The 20,176-nt window shown below is 48.1% G+C and overlaps 1 protein-coding gene across 5 annotated transcripts in view; it reads right to left on the reverse strand.

Moving 5' to 3' along the window:
* The window catches only part of Lima1 (LIM domain and actin binding 1), a 103,797-nt gene that overhangs the window by 44,981 nt on the left and 38,640 nt on the right, over positions 1 to 20,176 (reverse strand). For 3 of the 5 annotated variants that reach the window (XM_076556747.1, XM_076556749.1, XM_076556748.1), the window contains exon 3: positions 3,894 to 3,939. The exons of the other annotated variants lie outside the window; for them this stretch is intronic. In XM_076556747.1, the coding sequence (XP_076412862.1) occupies positions 3,894 to 3,939 (46 nt within the window). The remainder of the gene's footprint in view (positions 1 to 3,893; positions 3,940 to 20,176) is intronic. 5 annotated transcript variants of the gene reach the window in all.

Consider the following 20,176-nt stretch of genomic DNA (forward strand, 5'->3'; position numbering starts at 1 on the left):
AGGTAATTGTGAACTGCCCAGTGTGGGTGCTGGGAATCCAACCCAGTCCTCTAGAGAGCAATACATACTCTTAACTGCTCACCCATCTTTCCAGCTGGACTTTTTGTTTTGAGACAATGTCTCACTTTGTAAACAGGCCTCCAATCCCGGCTCCTCCTGCCACAGCCTCCTAAGTGCTGTACTCACCACACTCGCTTAGACGAAGGAACAGGAGAGCATCATCTTAATTAATTAATTCAAGAACAATTTCCAAACTAAGACAGCTACAAAATGGCCGCTTTTATTTACTGTTATCTTACGTGCTGTCTCTTGCATTGCATAGTGAAAGGTCCTCGAAGCACAGGGTGCAGTTACAATGTCCATTTCCTCACATTTCGGTCATTTTTCTTCCTTTTTTTAAAGATAGGTCTTTCTATGCAGCCCAGACCTCTTCTTGCTTCTGCCTAAATGCTGAGATTACAGGTATATGATATGTATATGTCACACATACAAAATCTTTTTTTTTTTTTTTTGGTTTTTCGAGACAGGGTTTCTCTGTGTAGCTTTGCACCTTTCCTGGAATTCACTTTGGAGACCAGAACCATAGAGAACAAATATTACATGGCATGATTGTACCATGCTTCCCCTTCCCCACTAATGAATACCTATATTTTCAAATTTATAAGCTGATTGTATCACAGCGCACAGCTCACTGGTTTATTTGTGCTTCTCTGGCCCTCAGGGAGGCAAACCTCGGGCTGACATGGTTGGTCCATCTCCTTCCTTAACTACAATTCACATTCGCCGACCTCAACTGCCAAACAGGTTCCGATGGACTCTCGTCACCTCTGCCATCTGCTGTGACAGACCACCGCCTCCATCCTTTTCTGTTTGTTTGTGAGACAGGGTCTCCCACAGTCCAGCTTGACTGGCCTTGAACTTGTTAGGTAGCCAGGTCCTCCTGACTCCATCCTTTTCTGTTTGTGAGACAGGGTCTCCCATAGCCCAGCTTGACTGGCCTTGAACTTGTTAGGTAGCCAGGTCCTCCTGATTCCATCCTTTTCTGTTTGTTTGTGAGACAGGGTCTCCCACAGCCCAGCTTGACTGGCCTTGAACTTGTTAGGAAGCCAGGTCCTCCTGACTCTACCTCCCAGGTGTTGGGACTGCAGGCCTGTGTCAGAACCCTTTCCTTCTCTCCCCAAAGCCCCTCCCCTTTTTACAGGTGTTTATGTGTCTCTTTGTGTGTGTGTCTGTGTGTCTGTATGTACATGTGCATGAGTAGCCATAGAGGCCAGAAGAGGGCACCAGATCCCCCTTAGCTAGAATTACAGGAGGCTGTGAGCTGTCAGGTGGGTGTTGGGAGCCTGACTCTGGTCCTCTGCAAGAGCAGCAGGTGCTCTGCGCCACTGAGACATCTCTCTAGAACCCCATTTTGAGCCAAGGCCTCCCTCTTTAGCCAAGAGTTGCCTGGAATTCACTATGTAGCCCAGGCTGGTTTCAAACTCACAGCCCTGTTTTTGCCTCAGCCTCAGGAGCCACCACAGTGCCTAGCTCTGTTTGGAGCCTAGCGCCTTCGGGCCTTGTTCCCCACACTTCCAAACAGCACTAGGTCTGCCTATCACTCTATGTCCAGTCCCTTCCAAAGGATACAAGGTGACCACTGACTTCCCTGTTGCCAACACCGAGGTCAGCTCTCAACTTATCTCTGCCTGACTCTGTCTCTCTTCCCAGAGATGCTCTCTTCAAGCCCAGGGCAACCCATTCCCTGTCAGCACTTGGGATGCTGAGTCAGGAAGATAACAAAAGAATCACTTTCTTCTCTTGACCTCTGCTGTCCTGTTCTTTTGGGGTTAAAGGTGTGGCCCATCACGCCTGCCCGGCACTCATTATCATTCTTTCCTAAATCATTACATTGTTTCTTTTTTTAAGACAGTCGCAATACATAGCCTAGGCAGGCCTCACTCCTCACCATGTAGCTGTCCTCAGCCCCCCCAGCAGTGCTGAGATGTGAGTCCTACCACACTCACCTCACAACTGAGTAACTGAGTAACTGACTCCTTTCTTTCCTCCCTGCCTTCCTTCCTTTCTTCCTTCTTTCTTTTGAGACAGGGTCTCATGTAGCCCAGGTTGGCCTTGAACTCACTATGTAGCTGAGAATCACCTTGAATTTCTCATCCTCCTGTTTCCACCTTCCTAGTGCTGGGATTGCACATGGGCACGTCTGCACTGGGGACGGAACCCAGGGCCTCATCACGCTAGGTGAGTATTCTGCCGACCAGCGACATCTCCAGGCCCAGAATCGTTCCCCATGCTTCTGCCTTTGTTCCTCAGCAGTTTAAGCTGGGTCACGCCTGTCCTTTGCACATTTCTCCAAAGTTCTTTCTCTTCAGTGCTAAAGCTCAAACCTTCCTCAGGACTCTGCAGAACTTCCTCCTTCTAGACCTGAAACATAACAACACCGCTTTTCCTCAGGACCTTTGTATATAGTGTTCTTGCTGACCAAATCTTTCCTCTCCTTGGCTCATGATCTCAGACGTGGGTTACTTAACAAGTACCAGATGAGAGGACCACACCTAAACTACTATTTGTATCTTCTTTGTGCTGGTTTAAACCAACAACTGCTACCTGACTTTTTTTTTTTTGTCATTATTTCCTCTGCCAGAATGAAAATTCCCAAGAAGATGTGTTTCTTTTTTCTTTTTCTTTTTTTGTTTTTTTTCAAGACAGGGTTTCTCCATGTAATTTTGGTGCCTGTTCTGGATCTCGCTCTGTAGACCAGGCTGGCCTGGAACTCACAAAGATCCGCCTGCCTCTGCCTCCTGAGTGCTGGGATTAAAGGCGTGCGCCATCCCCACCCGGCAGTGTTCCATATTCCTAGTGTCTAAACCACTCCTTAGCACCCAGTAGGTGTCCTCAAAAACTTAACTAACTTTAACCAAGTAAAAGGGGGAAATGGGAGACGCGGGAAACAGGGAGGAGAGAGAGCGAGCAGCAGCTGAGTGGACAATGGTGACTGTTAGTTCTTTTCTTTTGTCTTCGCTTTTTTGACAGGGTTTACATTGCAGGCGAGGCTGGTCTCAACCTCACCGTGTAGCTCAGACTGGCCTCAGACTTGCAGCAATCCTCCTGCTTCAGCTTTCTGAGTGCTAGGGTTACTGGTGTGAATCACCAGGACCAAATGCTTTTTTCTGTTACTGTACCAGGGCGCTCGATTTTCATGTCTCAGGAAAATTAAGCTCAAGACCCAGTTAATATCATCGCTCCCCTAGAGAGAACAAGCCAACAGGTAAATGTTATACACCCACTGAAGACATGTTCCTTATGACATGAAATCCTTCAGAAGTTTTCTCTCGCCTGTGAGTTCAAAATCAGCCTGGGCACATAGTGAGAGCAACTTCCACCCTAAAAAGGGGAAAATGATCTGGCTGGCCCAGCAGGAAGCTAGAGCAGGGGGGAGGAAAGAATGGCCTGGCAGGGTGCTGGAGGGACCACAGCTGTCAAAGGCACTAATCAGCCCGGGTCTGGGAGCCAGCTTCCAGCAAAGAACCCAGCGGGGGAGCGCAGCTGGTACTTCCTTTGAAATGTGGATTGTTCGTTTGGAGAAAGGCATGGTGGCCCAGGAAACCTGCTCTCACTGGAGCTGATGGGGTGGTCATTTTATTAACTTTAGTAGCATTCGGTCTGCCATCCTTTACTCAGTACAGAAAAAAAAGGGGGGGGGGCTCAAAAGGAAAGAAACCGAAATGGGATTCCCTGCACCTAAGCCAACTTCTCCCAGCAAATGGCCCACATCAGACCAGCTGGCACAAATGTCCAGCTCAGCTGACGCGGAGTCCAGGCTCCACAGAGGGGCAGGTGGCATGGCCACACAGACTGCTTAGGTTCCACCTGCCCTGGGGCCTCTGAGTACTCACATTTCTCCTCTTCTCCATGTTTGACTCCTCAGCTGCTTTCTGGTACCTTCGGAGAAGGGAGAAAAAGATGTCTTCAAGTTAAGAGTTACTTTTCCTCTCCCCATTTCTAGAAAGCTATCTGCGCACCAATTTCTGCCAGCATTTGTCCTTAATCAAGTCTCCCAGAAGGGGCAGAGAATCAATGCGGCCCACACTTCATGGGGCCCATCCAGTCAGTCACGTGCTCTGATAGAAACCGATGATGGTTCACGAGGATGAGGCCAAATGTGAGAAACAGCTGCACAGGCCAGGGGCCGGGGACCGAGCTCAGCCGCTGGAGTGCTTACTCAACATCCACGAAGCTCGGGATCCCCCGGCAGCACTATACAAACTGGATACACTGTATGTCCCGACAGGAGTATGGAGTGTTCGAGGCCATCCTCAGCTACTTAGGAGTCTGAGGTCGGCCAGGGCTACATGAGACCTTGTCTCAAAACAAAAACAAAGCAGGAACCTTTGGAATTAGTCAACTAAAAACAACACTCCATGAATTCTAAGATGCACGGGCCTCCGTTCCCCACACACATACAGTAACATCTCTGAAACCGTAGCCGCTGTCAGAGGCGTCTGTGAGGTAGTCTCACTACGTGTAATGCCTGAGTTTGGACCAAGCTAAGGTACTGATATGAAGGATACAATTACTCCAGCTCACTCATACAAACTTGATAGCATGGGGTTATTCTTGTTTGTTTCATTTGAGAGAGACAGATACACACACATACACAAACAGACAGACACACACACACACAAACAGACACACACATACACACACACACAAACAGACACACACAAACACAAACAGACAGACACACACACACAAACACACACACACATACACACACACACAAACAGACACACACAAACACAGACACAGACACACACATACACAGACACACAGACAGACATACACAGACACACACATATACACAAACACAGACAGACAGACAGACAGACAGACACACACACACACACAGGGCGGTGGTGTATACATGTGTGCGGAGGTGCACACACCTGAGACAGCGTGTACAGAGGACACCGACTGATATCTTCCTCTAATGCTTTCTGACAAGCCATCTTCTTAGTTCTGGGGTTACAGGTATATGGGATCATGCCTGGTTTGTTTGTTTGTTTGTTTGTTTGTTTGTTCGAGACAGGGTCTCTCTATGTAGCCCTGGCTGGCCCAGAACTCTATTTGGACCAGGCTGGCCTCAAACTCACAGAGCTTCACTATCTCTGCCTCCCCAGTGCTCGGATTAAAGATGTGAACCACCACGCCCAACCGACATGCTCAGCTTTTTATGTGGTGCTGGGGATCCCAGGAGGTCCTCATGCAGCAAGAGCTCTCACCCATTAAGCTCCCTCCCTGACCCTGTCTTGGTTCTTCCTCCCCACTCTCTTTTTAAAGACATGATCTCACCTGTAGGTCTAATCTGGCCCTGAATTTGTAATCCTGCCTCCACCCCCCCAAGCACTGGGATCCAGATGTGCACCACTGCACCTGTTTTTATGTGGTGCTGGGCATGCTAGACTCTACCAAGTGAGTTACATTTCCAGCAAAACATATTTTACCTGTCAGGTAGAGATTTTTTCAAAAGCTAACACACTACACTGGGAGGGGTGGGGAACGAGTTCTAACATGGCTGGTGGAGAGAGAGGTAAAACCTCTTTGGAAGGCATTTGTCACCGTCTTGCCAAAACTATAAAAACACAAATGTTAAGTTTTATTCTCAGAATGTATCCTACAGATACCCTCACATAAGAAAAATGATATCTTGTTCTTGTTGTTGTTGTTTGGGAGACAGGGTTTCTCTGTGTAGCCCTGGCTGTCCTGAAACTTGATTTGTAGACCAGGCTGGTCTTGAACTCACAGAGATCCCCCTGCCTCTGCTTCCAGAATGCTGGGATTAAAGGCGTGTGTCACCACCACCTGGCCAAAAATGACTTCTAAAGTTATTTCATTTATGGTGGCATTAACTAACAGCTGAAGAATGAAAATAAGCTGGCTGTCCCTTAGCAGAGGGCAGGAAATGGATGGCAGTGTATCATACAGAGCGACGTTCTGAGGCTGTAACATGGACAAAAGTGTGAGGATATGATTGTCCTTCGTGCCGCTCAGCCACACACTTAAAAATAGTAAATTTTATGTTATACATTTTACCACAAGGAAACAGAGGCGTATAGGCATGAAAATGGATGTATAGAACAATAGAATAGAATAATCCAGAAACAAACCCTTACACATATGGGCAAATGATTTCTGACAAGCACGCCACGATCATCCAAAGGGGCAGTACAGTTACTTCCACAACATTGTCTCGGGAAAACCAGATACCCATATGCAAGAAAATAAAGCTGGATCCTCACAGAATTCCATGTACAAAACAGGTCAGAAGCCGAAATTATAAAACTTAGAAAAAGACACACAGAGAAAAGATTTAGGATTGGACTTTTTTTCCTTTTTTTTTTTTTTTTTAAATATTCATCTACTGTATTTTGTGTGTGTGCCTGAGGGTATAGATGTGCACCAAGTGTGTACAGTGCCCGAGGAGGTCAGAAGAGGTCAGAGCCCCTGGAACAGGAGTTACAGAGGGTTGTGAGCGGCCATGTGGACGCTGGGAACCAAGCTCCAGCCTTCCACAACAACAGTGAGCTCTTAATCTCTGAGTCATCTCTCCAACCCTTCCTCCTTTTCCAAAAATAGAATCTTGCTGTGTAGTCCACCCCGACCTGGGATCCACTATAGACCCCATGTGGGCTTCGATCTTTGAACTCGAGACGTTCCTGCCTCAGCCTTCCAAGTATAGGCACGCGCCACCAAATCCAGCCGTGACACTGGATTTGCCAATGACTTACTGGATATGATACCAAAAGAACAGGCAACAAAATAAAAATTGATGAATTGAACTTCAACAAAATAAAGACTTATATGTACCACAGGACAATATCAGCAGCGTGAAAAGCTCCTGTGGAATGGAAGGGAACATTTGGAGCTCATATCCTAACAAGGGATTAATATCCAGATCACACAAGAGAGGCAAACAACACAAGATGAATTCTCTACTCTGTATTCATTTCAGTGAGGATTCAAAACAGCTGAATTTTCATTCAAATTCCAAGTACTGCCAGGCACTGGGGGGCTGGGGCAGAAAGATTGGGAGATTAAAGGCAGTTTTTTAAAAAGGTTGATGAGGGGCTGGAGAAATGTCAGAGCGCTGACTTTAACTCCTGCCCCAGAGGATCTGACGCCCTCTGGCCTCTGAGGAGCACTGTACGCACAGGTTCACAGACATACACAGGCAAAACACCCATAAGCATAAAACTAAAAGAAAAAAAAAAAGAAAAGTGTGTGTGTGGTGGAGGCTGATTGTGTACACAGCCTGCCTCGCATGCACAGGGTCTGGGTTCAATTCCTGGTACTAGAAAAAGAAGGGAGAAAAGGAGGGAGGGAGGGAGGGAGGGAGAGCGCAGGAGGAAGGGAAGAAAAAGAAATAGTTATTCGTGTCTTCCATGTCCCAAAAACCAAGAAAAAAAGGAGGAGGAAAAGCAGGAAGAGGAGGAGGAGGAGGAGGAGGAAAAGAGAAAACTAGCTGCTCGCGGCAGCAAAAATCTGCACTCCCAGCACCTGAGAGGCTGAGGCAGGGGACCAAACCCAGGCAAACGATCTACCACAGAGCTACAATCTCCAACCTGTAAGATGACTGTCTTGAGTTCAAAGCCAGCATGGGTAATGTGAGGCCCTATCTTAAGAAAAAAAAGAGAGAGAGAGAAGAAAGACAGACAGACAGAAAGAAAAGAGCCAAGGCTGACACAATTCCTGTTCCAGAGAGCTTGTACGTGAAGACACCTGCAGCTGGTCCGGCCAAGGGCTCAGTAGGTAAGCGTCTTGCTGCCAAGCCTGACCTATAATTCCATCTCCAGGTGTCATAGGGAAGGAGAGAGCCTACTCCCCAAGGTTGTCCTCTGACCTATGTGTGAATGTATGCTGTGGCATGTGCACCATGGAACACAGGCCCCTGTGGTGATATTTTGTTTGAGATCTAACAAATAAAGCTGGCCTGAAGATCAGAGGGCAAAGCTAGCCACTAGTTAGCCACAGCGCCTGGCGGTGTGGCACACACCTTTAATCCCAGCACTTGAGATCTCTCATGTCTTTGCTCCCAGGACTTGGGAGGCATACATGCCTTTAAACCCAGCACTAGGGAGGCTGAGCCAGGAAGTGACAAGGCTGGCTGAGCAGAGAGAGGAAGATAAGGTGGAGGAGACAGGCGCCCAGTCCCTCCAGCTGAGGAGTTGGTGAGGTGAGAGGTGGCTGTGGCTTGTTCCTTTGTCTCTCTGATCTTTCACATTTACCCCAATATCTGGCTCCGGGTTTTTATTAAGACCAATTAGGATTCATGCTACAGGCTCCCAATAAATACATGCACAAATTAATTAAATAATGTAATAAAGAAAGTTCTGAGGCTGGGAGGTGGTGGCATATGTCTTTAATCCCAGCACTCTGGACACAGAGGCAGGCAGATCTAGGTGAGTTCCAGGCCAGCCAGTTTATAGAGAGAGAGTTCCAGGGCAGCCAGCGCTATACAGAGAAACCCTGTCTAGTAAAATCAAAACAGGAAGTTCTGTAAAATAATCCAAACAAACCCATAAAAGGCTGTGGTGTGGCTCAATTTACAAATTGCCTAGCATTTGATCTCTAAAACAGAAAAAACAAACAAACAAAACCCAGGTTTCACTCCTGGTGTCTCGGAGGCCAAGCAAGGTGGTCACACCTGCAATTCCAGTAACGGGGAAGCGAGGCACAAAGATCAGAAGTTCCAGGTCATCCTTGGCTACAGAATGAGTGTGAGGCCAACCTGGGCTACACGAGACCCTACCTAAAACAAAATAACTCAGAACTGACAAAGGGAAAGCTGAGCTTGGTTAGTCTCTCTTGATGGTTCCACAATGTACTCATGTGTCAAAATATATCACACTCCACAAGTATATACAATCATAATTTTTTATTTTTTTTGGTGGTGGGGTAGAGTGGTATTGAGACAGGGTTCCTCTGTGTAGCCCTGGCTGTCCTGGAACTCACTTTGTAGACCAGGCTGGCCTCAAACTCACAGCCATCCTCCTGCCTCCGCTTCAGAAGTGCTGGGATTAAAGGCGTGGTTTGCCACCACCACCCAGCTTCATTGATAACCTTTCAATTAAACATTTTTAAAAAATTAAAAGATAAGCTTGGCTAAAGGAATGATCTTTAGGGTCACTGAGCTTTTAAGCCGGCCATGAGGAACAAGCCAGGAGGGGGGCGGGGGACAGAAGCTGTGTGCAAAGACTTTCAAGCGGCAGGGTGTCCCCAGAGTATGGGGACACAAAGGACACCAGGGCTACAGGGGCACGTGGGAAGGGTGGGAGGTACGGAGGCAGGTCGTGTCAAGGACTTAATTTAATGGCAGGTACAACAGATGGCCACTGATTCAATTCATCTTTTTTTTTTTTTTTTTGAGGGGGTGTGTCAGAGGACAACTTTTTAGTAGCCAGTTCTTGCTCCATGGGTCCCTGGAACTGAACTCAGGTCATCCAGCAGCAAGGGTCTTCTTGACTTGCTCAGCCATCTCACCAGCTCCATATTTTGTCTTTTAAACAGTGCATGTATAGCAATACTTAACTCCAGTGTTTCTGGATTCCCAGACACACACATGGCATGTGCATTCACACACACACACACACACACACACACACACACACACACACACACACACACACGCAGGCAAAATATACACATAAAATAAGGACAAACAAATCTTCAAGTGTTCTGACATGTGGAGAACAGGTTGGTGGGGTCTGGAAACAGGAGTGTTATTAGTGTGAACACTTCCAGACTTGCCCTGGGTGGCAGTGTGGAGGAGACAAGTGAACAGACTTGAGATGTAATTCAGAGGTAGATACCTGACAGATTGCTAATGAAAGGACGGGAGAAGAAAAGAAATCCAGAGCCAAGAATGAGCCTCAGCGATCTCGGCGGCCATAGCGCACGCCTTTAATCCCAGCACTGGAGGATCTCTGTGAGTTCGAGGCCAGCCTGGTCTACAAAGCAAGTTCCAGGACAGCCAGAGCTGTTACACAAAGAAACCCTGTCAGGGACAAAAAAAAAAAAAAAAAAAAAAAAAAAGTGTTGTATTTCTCCAATAAATCAATGGAAATAATGTTTACTGGGAAGATGAATTCTGAAGGGGGCAACTTTGGGAACTGGGCTGGATAATTTCATGTCAGCTTGACACAGCTAGGGCCATCTGAGAGGAGGGACCCCCCAATTAAGAAAATGCTTCTATAAGACTAGGCTGTAGGCAAGTCTGTAGACCTGTGGTTCTCAACCGTCCAAATGCTGTGAGCCTTTAACACAGGTCCTCAAGTTGTGGCAACAGGATTGTTCAATCCCCAAAGGAGTTGCAACCCAAAGGTTGGGGACCACTGCTGTAGAGCATTTTCCTAATTAGTGATTGACGGGGGAGGGCCCAGCTCATTGTGCGTGAGGCCACGTGGGCTGGTGGTCCTGGGTTCTATAAGGAAGCAGGCTGAGCAAGCCATGGGGAACAAGCCAGTAAGCAGCACCCCTCCATGGCCTCTGCATCAGCTCCTGCCTCCAGGATCCTGCCCTGTTTGAGTTCCTGTCCTGACTTCCTTTAAGGATGGACTATGATGTAGAAGTGGAAGCAAAATAAACGCTTTCCTCCCCAACTTGCTCTTGGTCACAGTGTTTTATCACAGCCATAGTGACCCTGACGAGGACAGAAATCAGGAAAAACTAAGAGTTCAGTGTCAGCCATGTTAACGGCCCAGTGGACAGCAGCAGTCATTAATTACATGCAATGTGTGTGTGTGTGCGCTTGAGAGCACACACACACACACACACACATGTGGAAGTCACAGGACAATTTGCGGGAATTGGTTTTCTCAGCCTACTATGTGGATCCTGAGGGTCAAGCTCGGATCACCAGGCTGGGCAGCCAGTGCCTTTATCTCCTGAGCCATCTTGCTGGTTCAGGCAGCAGCAGTTAGACACAAAGATCTGAGCTCAGGAGGGAGGCAAGAGCTAGTCACAAACATCGAGTCACAAACTTGGTCCGTCCACACAGGGCCACAAAGTCTGAGGGATCTGATAGTTACGGAGTTAGTGTAAGAAGATGCCCCGAGCTCAGGGCTGCGGACTTAACACTTAGTGTGAAGAAGAGGAAGAGGAAGAAGTTGTTGTTAGAGTGACAAAGAATAGACAGAGAGAGGGAAAACCAGGGGGCAGCCAGAGACGCCGAGGGAAGAGATCTCTGGGAAGGAAGAGATGGCAAGAGGTCACAGGAAGTCACAGGAAGAAACATGCCCTCAACTTAGCAATACAGGCGTCCCTGTCAGTCCTGGCAGCTGTCTTGACGGTGAACAGAACCAAACCTTGGCACCATGGCCACGCCCTCCTCTTCCTCTACGGTGGCTCCCATTTTCACTGTGTTAAGACAAGATCCTCGGTTATTTAATGGTTATTTAAATTATTTCCAGGTTTTCACCACCGAAAACAGTGCTTTGGGGAATAGCTCTCCATATTTGTTTTTTTCCCCCAACTGAACTAGTATGTCTTAGGAGACTGTCTTAGGTAGGAATTGAGAAACAGTGAGCTGCAGTTAAACTGGACTTTAGATTAGGCCTTGAACTTCTGTTTCCACACCCTGTGAACAATCGTCTACTGTTTATTACAGTAATAATACAGTATAGAGAGCCAGAAGCAATCAGCACACAGGCTTAGAGTTAGGACATTTTTTTCCCCCCGGAGCTGAGGACCGAATCCAGGGCCTTGAGCTTACTAGGCAAGCGCTCTACCACTGAGCTAAATCTCCAACCCCAGGAAACTGTTCTTATATTGAGCTTGGTGGAATAAAAATCCAGCAATTCCCTTTCCTTTACTGTCCTGAGAGAAGTACAGATCTTAAAACACCAAAATACTTTGGTTGTTTGCTTCTGTTTTGTTTTGCAAGATAGGGTTTCATAGCCTTGAACTTGGTATGTAGCCCAGGCTGGCCCCCTCCTACCTCCACCTCCCAAGTGCTGGGGGTACACCACCATGTTTAGCTTTTCTCCCAAATGCTATCCATCATTTATGGTGCCTGATGCCCAAGGAGGCCAGAAGAGGGCACCATATCCCTTTGACTGGAGTCACAGATGGTTGTGAGCTGCTAAGTGGATGCTGGGAATAGAACCTGGGTCCTCTAGAAGAGCAGCCAGTGCTCTAACCACTGGGCCACACTCTATGCCCCTCCTCCTTCTTGAGATGGGGTTTCACTGTGTTATTCCAGCTAAGGCTCCACCTTCTGGGCTCCGGTGACCCTTCCAAGCACACGCTGCTGTCCGTACAGGCTGGTGAAGCTCGGCACATCCAACTCTCCTACAGTGTGGAGAACTCAACCTACATCCTTATTTGTGCTGGGCAAGTGCCCTACCACTAGGCTTTCTTACCATCTCTGAAGTGTAGCACCAGAATCCAGGCCTCAGACTTCATTTGGGGGTGTGGGGGAGGGGACGGCACTTGGGAGACTCAAATTGAGAAAAAAAAAAAAAAAAAGGATTTGCAATGACATTTCTCTAAACAAGACCAAGTGTAACAGAACTTGTTGTAATCCCAGTGCTCTGGAGGCTCTGTGTTCAAGGCCAGCCTGGGCTACATATTAAAACCTTGACTCAAAAAAATAATTCTGTAATAAAAATCTCATCCCTTCCCAGATTTCCTGTGGTCTAGTCTCCTATCCCTTACCCATGGAATTTGATCTGGCAACTGTTCATTAATGCACAGCTGTGAGGCAGGCAGCTGACAGACTAAAATTACCTGGGGAGTACCGAGAGCATCTCAAACATTCCTAAGGCCAGACAACAGAGTTCCTGAGCTATGACTCTTGCCTGTGTGCTTTCAAACTGAGCAAAGGGAACTCTAAGCCAAAAGAAGGGAAAATGGAAACTCCCCAGGCTTGGGCAACTGTTTTCTCCTGGAACAATTTCACCACTCTGAAATGTTCAAGAGAAGCAAAAGAGGAAGCAATCCTGGGAGATCTGAAGGCCTTTGTCATTGTTATCATTAAAGAAGAACACACTGGGGTACACACGTACACACACACACACACACACACACACACCCCAACTCAACCTGTCCCGTCTTCAGTGAGGGGATTCAGAAGCAAAGGTACACTAGGTTCAGCAGGAGCATGAAAAGGAGAAGGCGTAACTAGTCGGGGCCGAGGGAACAGTGTGCTGGTTTGACCAATTCCACATCTTGGTGAGTGACCTTTAATCAGGATTCAAGTTCCGTATCTGCCAGAGTGAGACAGAGGTCAGGCAGGTGTGGTTCAAACTTCCGGCCTCGAGACCCTTCCTTCCAAGCTAGCCTACTTAAAACCTAAAATATAAAAGCAACCAGTGCAGGGTCCTGGGGTCAGCCCTTTTTAGACCTGGCTCTGGAGGCTCTTCCAAAGACCTTGGGGAAGATGGCTAGAAAATAACAAGGCTAGATTCCCTTTAACTTCTAAAATATTGAGTCAAACAGGAAACTTGGGCAAAGAAACCAAACTCTATCAGTTAACCTTTATCAAGAAAAGGGTCACATGATGCAGGAGCCACAGGGAAGAGAAACCAAAGCTAACTTCATACTGCCCGTTAACAGCAGAGGCTCTCTTACCAGAAAACGACTCTTTTGTACATATAACTGTAAAATGAATCCCCCTCCCCACACCAGACAAGGCTTTTCTTCGTAACCCTGGCTGTCCTGGAACTCACTCTGTAGACCAGGCTGGCCTCGAACTCAGAGATCCGCCTGCCTCTGCCTCCCGAGCACCACCATGCTGTGCTCTAATTTTATTTACTTATTTGAAAGTAAATCTTTAAATAAATAAATAAACAGTGCTGCAACCATCTGTGGGAATATACAGTGAGTGGACTTCAAAGTACTTCGGCAGTATTAGCAGCAGGCTTCCATTTAATAGGAAGCCTGGAAAGAAATCCAGGCTGAGCCCTTCCTTCATTTTTACTGCCTTAGATAGACAGCATTGCCTGCCTCGCTTCTCTATTTGTTATTAATATTAGTAATATTATTATTAGTGTGTATATGTATTAGCGTGTGTATATGTATTAGTGTATGTGTGTGCCCCAAGAGGCTAGAAGACGGTGCTGTAAACTCTGGAGCTACAGTTAGAGGTGGTTGTGTATCACCTGATGTGGGTGTTGGGAACCAAACTTCAGTCTTCTGGAAAAGCAATCTTGTACTCTTAACCCCTGAGCCATCTTTCCAGCCCCTGGCTGTTCCATTTCTAGCCTTTGTTTGGGGCTCCCCTGGAATGTCCTCACCATGCTCCTAGCCCACCAAATAAAGCTCTGCTCACCTTTCAAAACCTGTTCAACATGTAAGATCAATGCCCCAGGGAAAAAACACTATGCCTGCAAACTCAAATATTAGCTCAAGCAGGTTTTCTCAAGTACAAAGCAGGGATAATGCCCCTCCCAGGTAACTTCTGTGAGGATTAGAAATACTGTCTATTTCTACCAAGAGTCTAGCAGCTGGGAACAGAGCTCCGTGCAAGAGGACATGCTTAGCACGCATCAGACATAATGTTCAATCTCTAGAATTACCTCCCTACCCCCTATACCCATCCCTCCCACCCCCACCCCCCACCACATGCACAATAAAAGCCTGGTGAGTTGGTTATAAATGGGTTCAGGATTTACAGCTTTTTATCTGTGCAATTTTTTTTTTTTTCCCCAGAGCTGAGGACGGAACCCAGGGCCTTGTGCTTGCTAGGCAAGCACTCTACCACTCAGCTAAATCCCCAACCCAGCAATCTGTTCTTATAACCTTCATAGAGAAAAGATAGTTAACCTACTAGGCTATGGAGAAGGTCACATGACCTCTAAAGTCCTTTCTGCAAGGTTAAGAAGACCACCAATCCTGATACTAGGGAGGCAGAGGCCGATGGATCTCTGTGAGCTTGGCCTAAATAACTGATTTCCAGGTCATCTTGGGGTGGGGCAGGGGTCTCAAAAAAAAAAAAAAAAAAAAAAGCCTGAGCAGTAAGGGCACTTCCTGTTCCTGCAGAAGGGCCTGGCTTGGTTCTCAGCGTTTACATGTGGCTCACAACCATCCATCCATAACTCCAGTTCCAGAGGATTCGATGCCTCCAAGGACATGAGGCATGCATGTGGCACATAAATTCTGGCAAAACACTCATACACACAAAATAATAAACAAATTATATATATAAGCTACCAAGCTGAATGGCCTTCCCATGATTTTCTAATGAGTGTCAAATCCTCATGAGAACTCGCTAGACAAGAAAGGGATGGGGTGAGGAGGGTACTGAGGAGACAAGAGCTTGGAGAGATCCCTAGCTAGAGACAAGCCGTGTGCCAGCGAGACCCCGTTGCCAATGTACAGAGGGAGCCATGTAGGAGGCCCAGAGCACGGCACCCAGGAAGAGGGTGTCTCAGACACAGACCATGGTCAGCATGGACAGAGGGACTCAGCCTGAGACACTGAGATGAGCGTTCCAAATCAGCTTGCTACTAGACCCTTCCTCAGTCAAGGCAAGCTCCGTGACCCTGAGTGTCACCCCCGTGACCCTGAGTGCCACCCCGAGACCCCAAATATTAACTTCGGGTTCTGATGAGTCCACTTTGTTACACATGCTCTCATTTCCTTTCACTTTGCTGTTGTACTCAAGTTTTGATCTCAATGTGGAGTCCCAGCAGACTAAACAAAAAGTTTAAAATGCTCAGAAAAAAACAGGAGGAAGACTGTCACGGAAGAGATTAACCATGCTGGGCACGGGCGTCCTGGTGAGGTCCTGTGTGGAGCCAGCAGGAGTGGAGAATGGAGCAAGCGGCAGGAGAGGCCCTAACCAAAGGGCACATTTCCCACACACGTCCCTTCAGAGAAGGCTTTTGGAGAGCAACAGCTGGGAGATAAGGCAGGGGCATGGAGACGGGTTTGAAAAGTAGAGAAGATGGAGAAACCCTGAAGTAAAGAAAGGTCAATGATGTGGCGCAGACTCACTGCTAGAGGAATCACCAGCACCCGGGCAACCACAAACACCGGGGATCTTACTGGGTTTTTTTTTATCCCTCCTGCCTCTTTTTACCTTTTTTGTTTGTTTGTTTGTTTGTTATCACAACATTGCATTTGGAGGAAGGAAAAATGATTCCTATATGACAAAGGAAACCCTGCCTTACTTAAGATGACGGTCATCCTCTCAGCGAGGAACGGCAGACCAGGGAGGAAGCTGGTGACTCCGGTGGAGACTGGGAGTTTGGCGTGGAGTCTGGCACACCACTGCAGGGGAGGGAGGGGAGGCTGCTCTGGGCTCGGTAAGATGCGGCCTCGGAGCCCAGGCCTCAGAGCTCTGACACAGGATGGGAGTTGGTACCGGTGGGTGGGCGGGCGACGCAGGAGAGCGGCAGCTGTGACTCCTGGCCCCAGAGTGTTTCAGGGATGCACTTGCCGAGAGAGCAGGCAGCACAGAACCCGTCGGGAGAAGGCCGAGTGTGGCTGAGGCGGGGCTGAGTGGTCCGAAGGGTAAGAAGGGACAGCCGCTCCTCTGCAGGCAGGGGGTTTCCAAGGCCCATCCATCACAGCTCCACACCGGCTCACATCCCTTTTCTTTCTTCCCATTTCTGCTGGTCCCCTCCCCCCACAGCTCTCACTTGGGTTCCCACAAAAGCCCCGTTGATTGCCTCCAGGTTACCCCTCTCTCGTCTTTCTAATAAACCTTTCCCGCTGTCGCCAGGAGCATCTTTGGGAAGCACATGTCTCATCGCGTCGGTCTCTCTGCACGGAAACTTTCCATTGCCTTCTGCTGATAATCTAACTAAGCTCTGACGGCGGCGTCACAGCACTCAAGCTTACCGCCCGGCCTAACTGAATTACACCATTCCCTTCCTGCTCTGGTTTCTGCCATGATGGATTGCTTGCCCCCCCTCCCCCACTCCCTCCATCACGTCCAGGCGCCACATGCCCCTCCTTAAACACTTTGCTCTATGTTCAAGTCGTCCACTCCTCTAGTGTCAGTGAATGCTCAACCTCCCCCCCACCCCAAGGGGTGGGGGTATCACTTGGGTCAAGAATTGGAGGCAGGGGTTCAAGGTTTATCCTCAGCTCTGTAGCAAGTTCAAGGCCAGCCTGAGCTCGAGGAGACTCTGTCTCAACAAAAGAAATCCCCCTGAGGTAGCTGAGCACCACTGCAGACACATAAAAGTAGAATCTTTTAGAAAGGCCAGGGAAGATGATTTAAAACATGACCAAGCCCGGTGGTGGTGGTGGTGATGGTGATAGTGGTGATGATGGTGGTGGTGGTGGCAGCAGCAGCGCACAGCTTTAATCCCAGCCCTCGGGAGGCAGAGGCAGGTGGATCTCCATGAGTTCAAGGCCAGCCTGGTCTACAGAATGAGTTCCAGGCCAGCCAGGGCTACACAGAGAAACCCTGTCTCAAAAAACATGTTCAAGGGAACTGGGGTTGTAGTTCAGTGGTAGAATGTTTGCCTGGAATGAACAAGGTCCTGGGGATCAGTCCCTAGGAGTTGACAGAAAAGGGACAAGTTCTGGGCATGGTGTGTACTGTACCTTAGCATCTGGGAAGCAGACAGGTAAATCGGGAGTCTAAGGTCATCCTTGCTACATAAGGAACTGGACCCTGTCTCAAAAAAAGGTTCAAAGGTTCAAAATATCTTTGCCATTCCTCCCCACCAGAAGATGGAGCCAAATTCCACACCCCCTTCCTGTGGAACCCGAGCCAGCCTTAGTGACTCACAGCTGAGAAGATGGAGAAGACGATCGGGTACAAGGTCAAGGTCAAGGTCACGATCAGGCAAAGCAGAACCTTGTAGCTCCCCTCCTCTCTGGACGGTTGCTTTTGGAACCCAGCCACCAAGCCAAACAGTCACATGGACTGGCCAGGTGTAGGTGTTCCAGCCACGACGCCAGCTAAGATCCCAGATGACAGCCAGTGTCACTGATTTATGAGTGAGCCTCAGATGTCTGCAGCCCCTAAGCCACCCCAGCTAATGCTAAGTTGAGAAGAGACAAGCCCAAATTAGAGAGTTACAAAATACTGTCATTCACTATGTTGTGCCTCGAAATTTTAGAGACTTAGTGAGGCTGGGCATGATAGGCAGACATGCCCAAGAAAGACGAAGCACTGGCTGGTCTGAAATCTTATTTTTAAATTTATTTTACTTTATGTGTATGGGTAGTTTTGTCTACATGTGTGTCTGTGTACAACGTGTCTGCCTGGTGCTGGTGGGAGCCGATGGAGGGTATCAGATGCCCTAGAACTAGAGTTATAGATGACTGCGAACTGCCATCGGGGTGATGAGAATTGAACCCAGATCCTCGGGAAGAGCAGTTAGTGCTCTTAGCTACGGAGCCATCTCCTCAGCCCCTGCTCTGGAATTCTTTATGGAAAGCTGGCTGGTCTTGAACTTGCAGAGATTCTCCTGCCTCTACCTCCCACGGGCTGGGATTAAACGCCTGCACCACCACGCCCAGCTTCTTTATTTGATTGGGTCTCGGTAAGTTGTTCAGATTGGTCTTAACTCACTCTGTAGCCCAGGCAGGCCTTGAAGTTGCAATCCTCCTGCCTCAGACTCCCAAATACTTGGGAATACAGATCTCTGACACTAGACCATGAGTTGTAGATTTTGAGACAGGGTCTCACTATATAGCTAATATGTTAGCCTCAAATAGTGATCCTTCTGCCTCAGCCTTCCGAGTCTGGGAGTACAGGCATGTATGTGTATGGCACCACGTACATCAGGACTTTTTTTTTTTTTAACAGAACGGAGACACTGTATTATTAGTAACTACTCTAGATGAATTGTTCTTTCAACCATTTTTCTTTTCTTTTGGTTTTTTGAGACAGGGTTTCTCTGTGTCTTTTTTGTGCCTGTCCTGGATCTCACTCTGTAGACTAGGCTGGCCTTGAACTCACAGAGATCCGCCTGGCTCTGCCTCCCATTTCTCTGTGTAGTTTTTGTGCCTGTCCTGGACCTCACTCTGTAGACTAGGCTGGCCTTGAACTCACAGAGATCCCCTTGGCTCTGTCTCCTGAGTGCTGGGATTAAAGGCGTGCGCCACCACTGCCTGGCTCAAACATTTTTAAATTATATTTCTTAGTTGTTTTTGTTTGTTTGTTTGTTTGTTTGGTGTGTGTGTGCGTGTGTGTGTGTGTGTGTGTGTGTGTGTGTGTGTGTGTGTGTGTGCGCGCGCGCGCGCGCCATGACCTCCAGGTCAAAGGACAACTTGTGTGAGTTGGTTTTCTCCTTCACTGTGTAGGGTCCTGGGGATTAAACTCAGATCCCTGGTTGCCTTTTGACCTGCTGAGCCATTTCCCAGCCCTCAAGGAATCTTTAGATCAGGAAAGTTGATGGGCCTGACAAAAACCGTTACGTCCCTGAGGTCTAGGATGAGGGCTTAGTAGCTTTTCATCTTCCGGTGTCTTACTTGAAATGTGTTTGTTTTCTTTCTGAGTGAGAATGACATTTTTTCGCCATAAAAGTGCAGCGATAGAGAATGTGCAGTGGAACCGTAAGGGCCGACCGAGTCTGGTCCCCTGCTGCACTCCACCGCGGGAGATAACTGAGGTCAGTGTTTGCCATGTAGCAGGCGTGTGAGGGGACACTGTGGGTCCCAGAAACTTCCTGTTGGTGTTGAACATTTCCGAGACACAGCTCTTGGGAATGGCGGTCTTCACGCTTACTCTTCCTTCTCATGGGAGCGGCAGCTTCCTGGCAATCAACCACGAGGGCAGTCAGCTACCACCTGTCCTGGGCTCCACCCCCCCAGTGCAGCTCTGTCTGCTATCACCGATGTGTTAACGTGTACGGACCATCCCCTTAGCATGTGTGCAGCACCTACTGTATACAGTGGAGCCTACTGTGTACAGCAGGGCCTCTGTGCTCCAGCTACTGTCGTCATCGTCACTAAAGATACAGATGCAGGGAGAGCAGGAAAAATCCTCAAGATGAAGACCAGTGGAGGGTGGAGCAAATATTTTCTTTTCTTTTCCTTTCCTCTCCCCGCCCCCCCACAAGACAGGGTTTCTCTGTGTAGACCAGGCTGTCCCGGAACTCGCTCTGTAGACCAGGCTGGCCTCGAACTCACAGAGATCCGTCTGTCTCTGCTCCAAGTGCTGGCTGCCACACCTGGCTAGCAAATGTTTTCTCATTTTCTTAAAAGGCCAGAT

Source organism: Peromyscus maniculatus, chromosome 20 (genome assembly GCF_049852395.1).
Source record: "Peromyscus maniculatus bairdii isolate BWxNUB_F1_BW_parent chromosome 20, HU_Pman_BW_mat_3.1, whole genome shotgun sequence".
Classification (NCBI taxonomy): domain Eukaryota; kingdom Metazoa; phylum Chordata; class Mammalia; order Rodentia; family Cricetidae; genus Peromyscus; species Peromyscus maniculatus.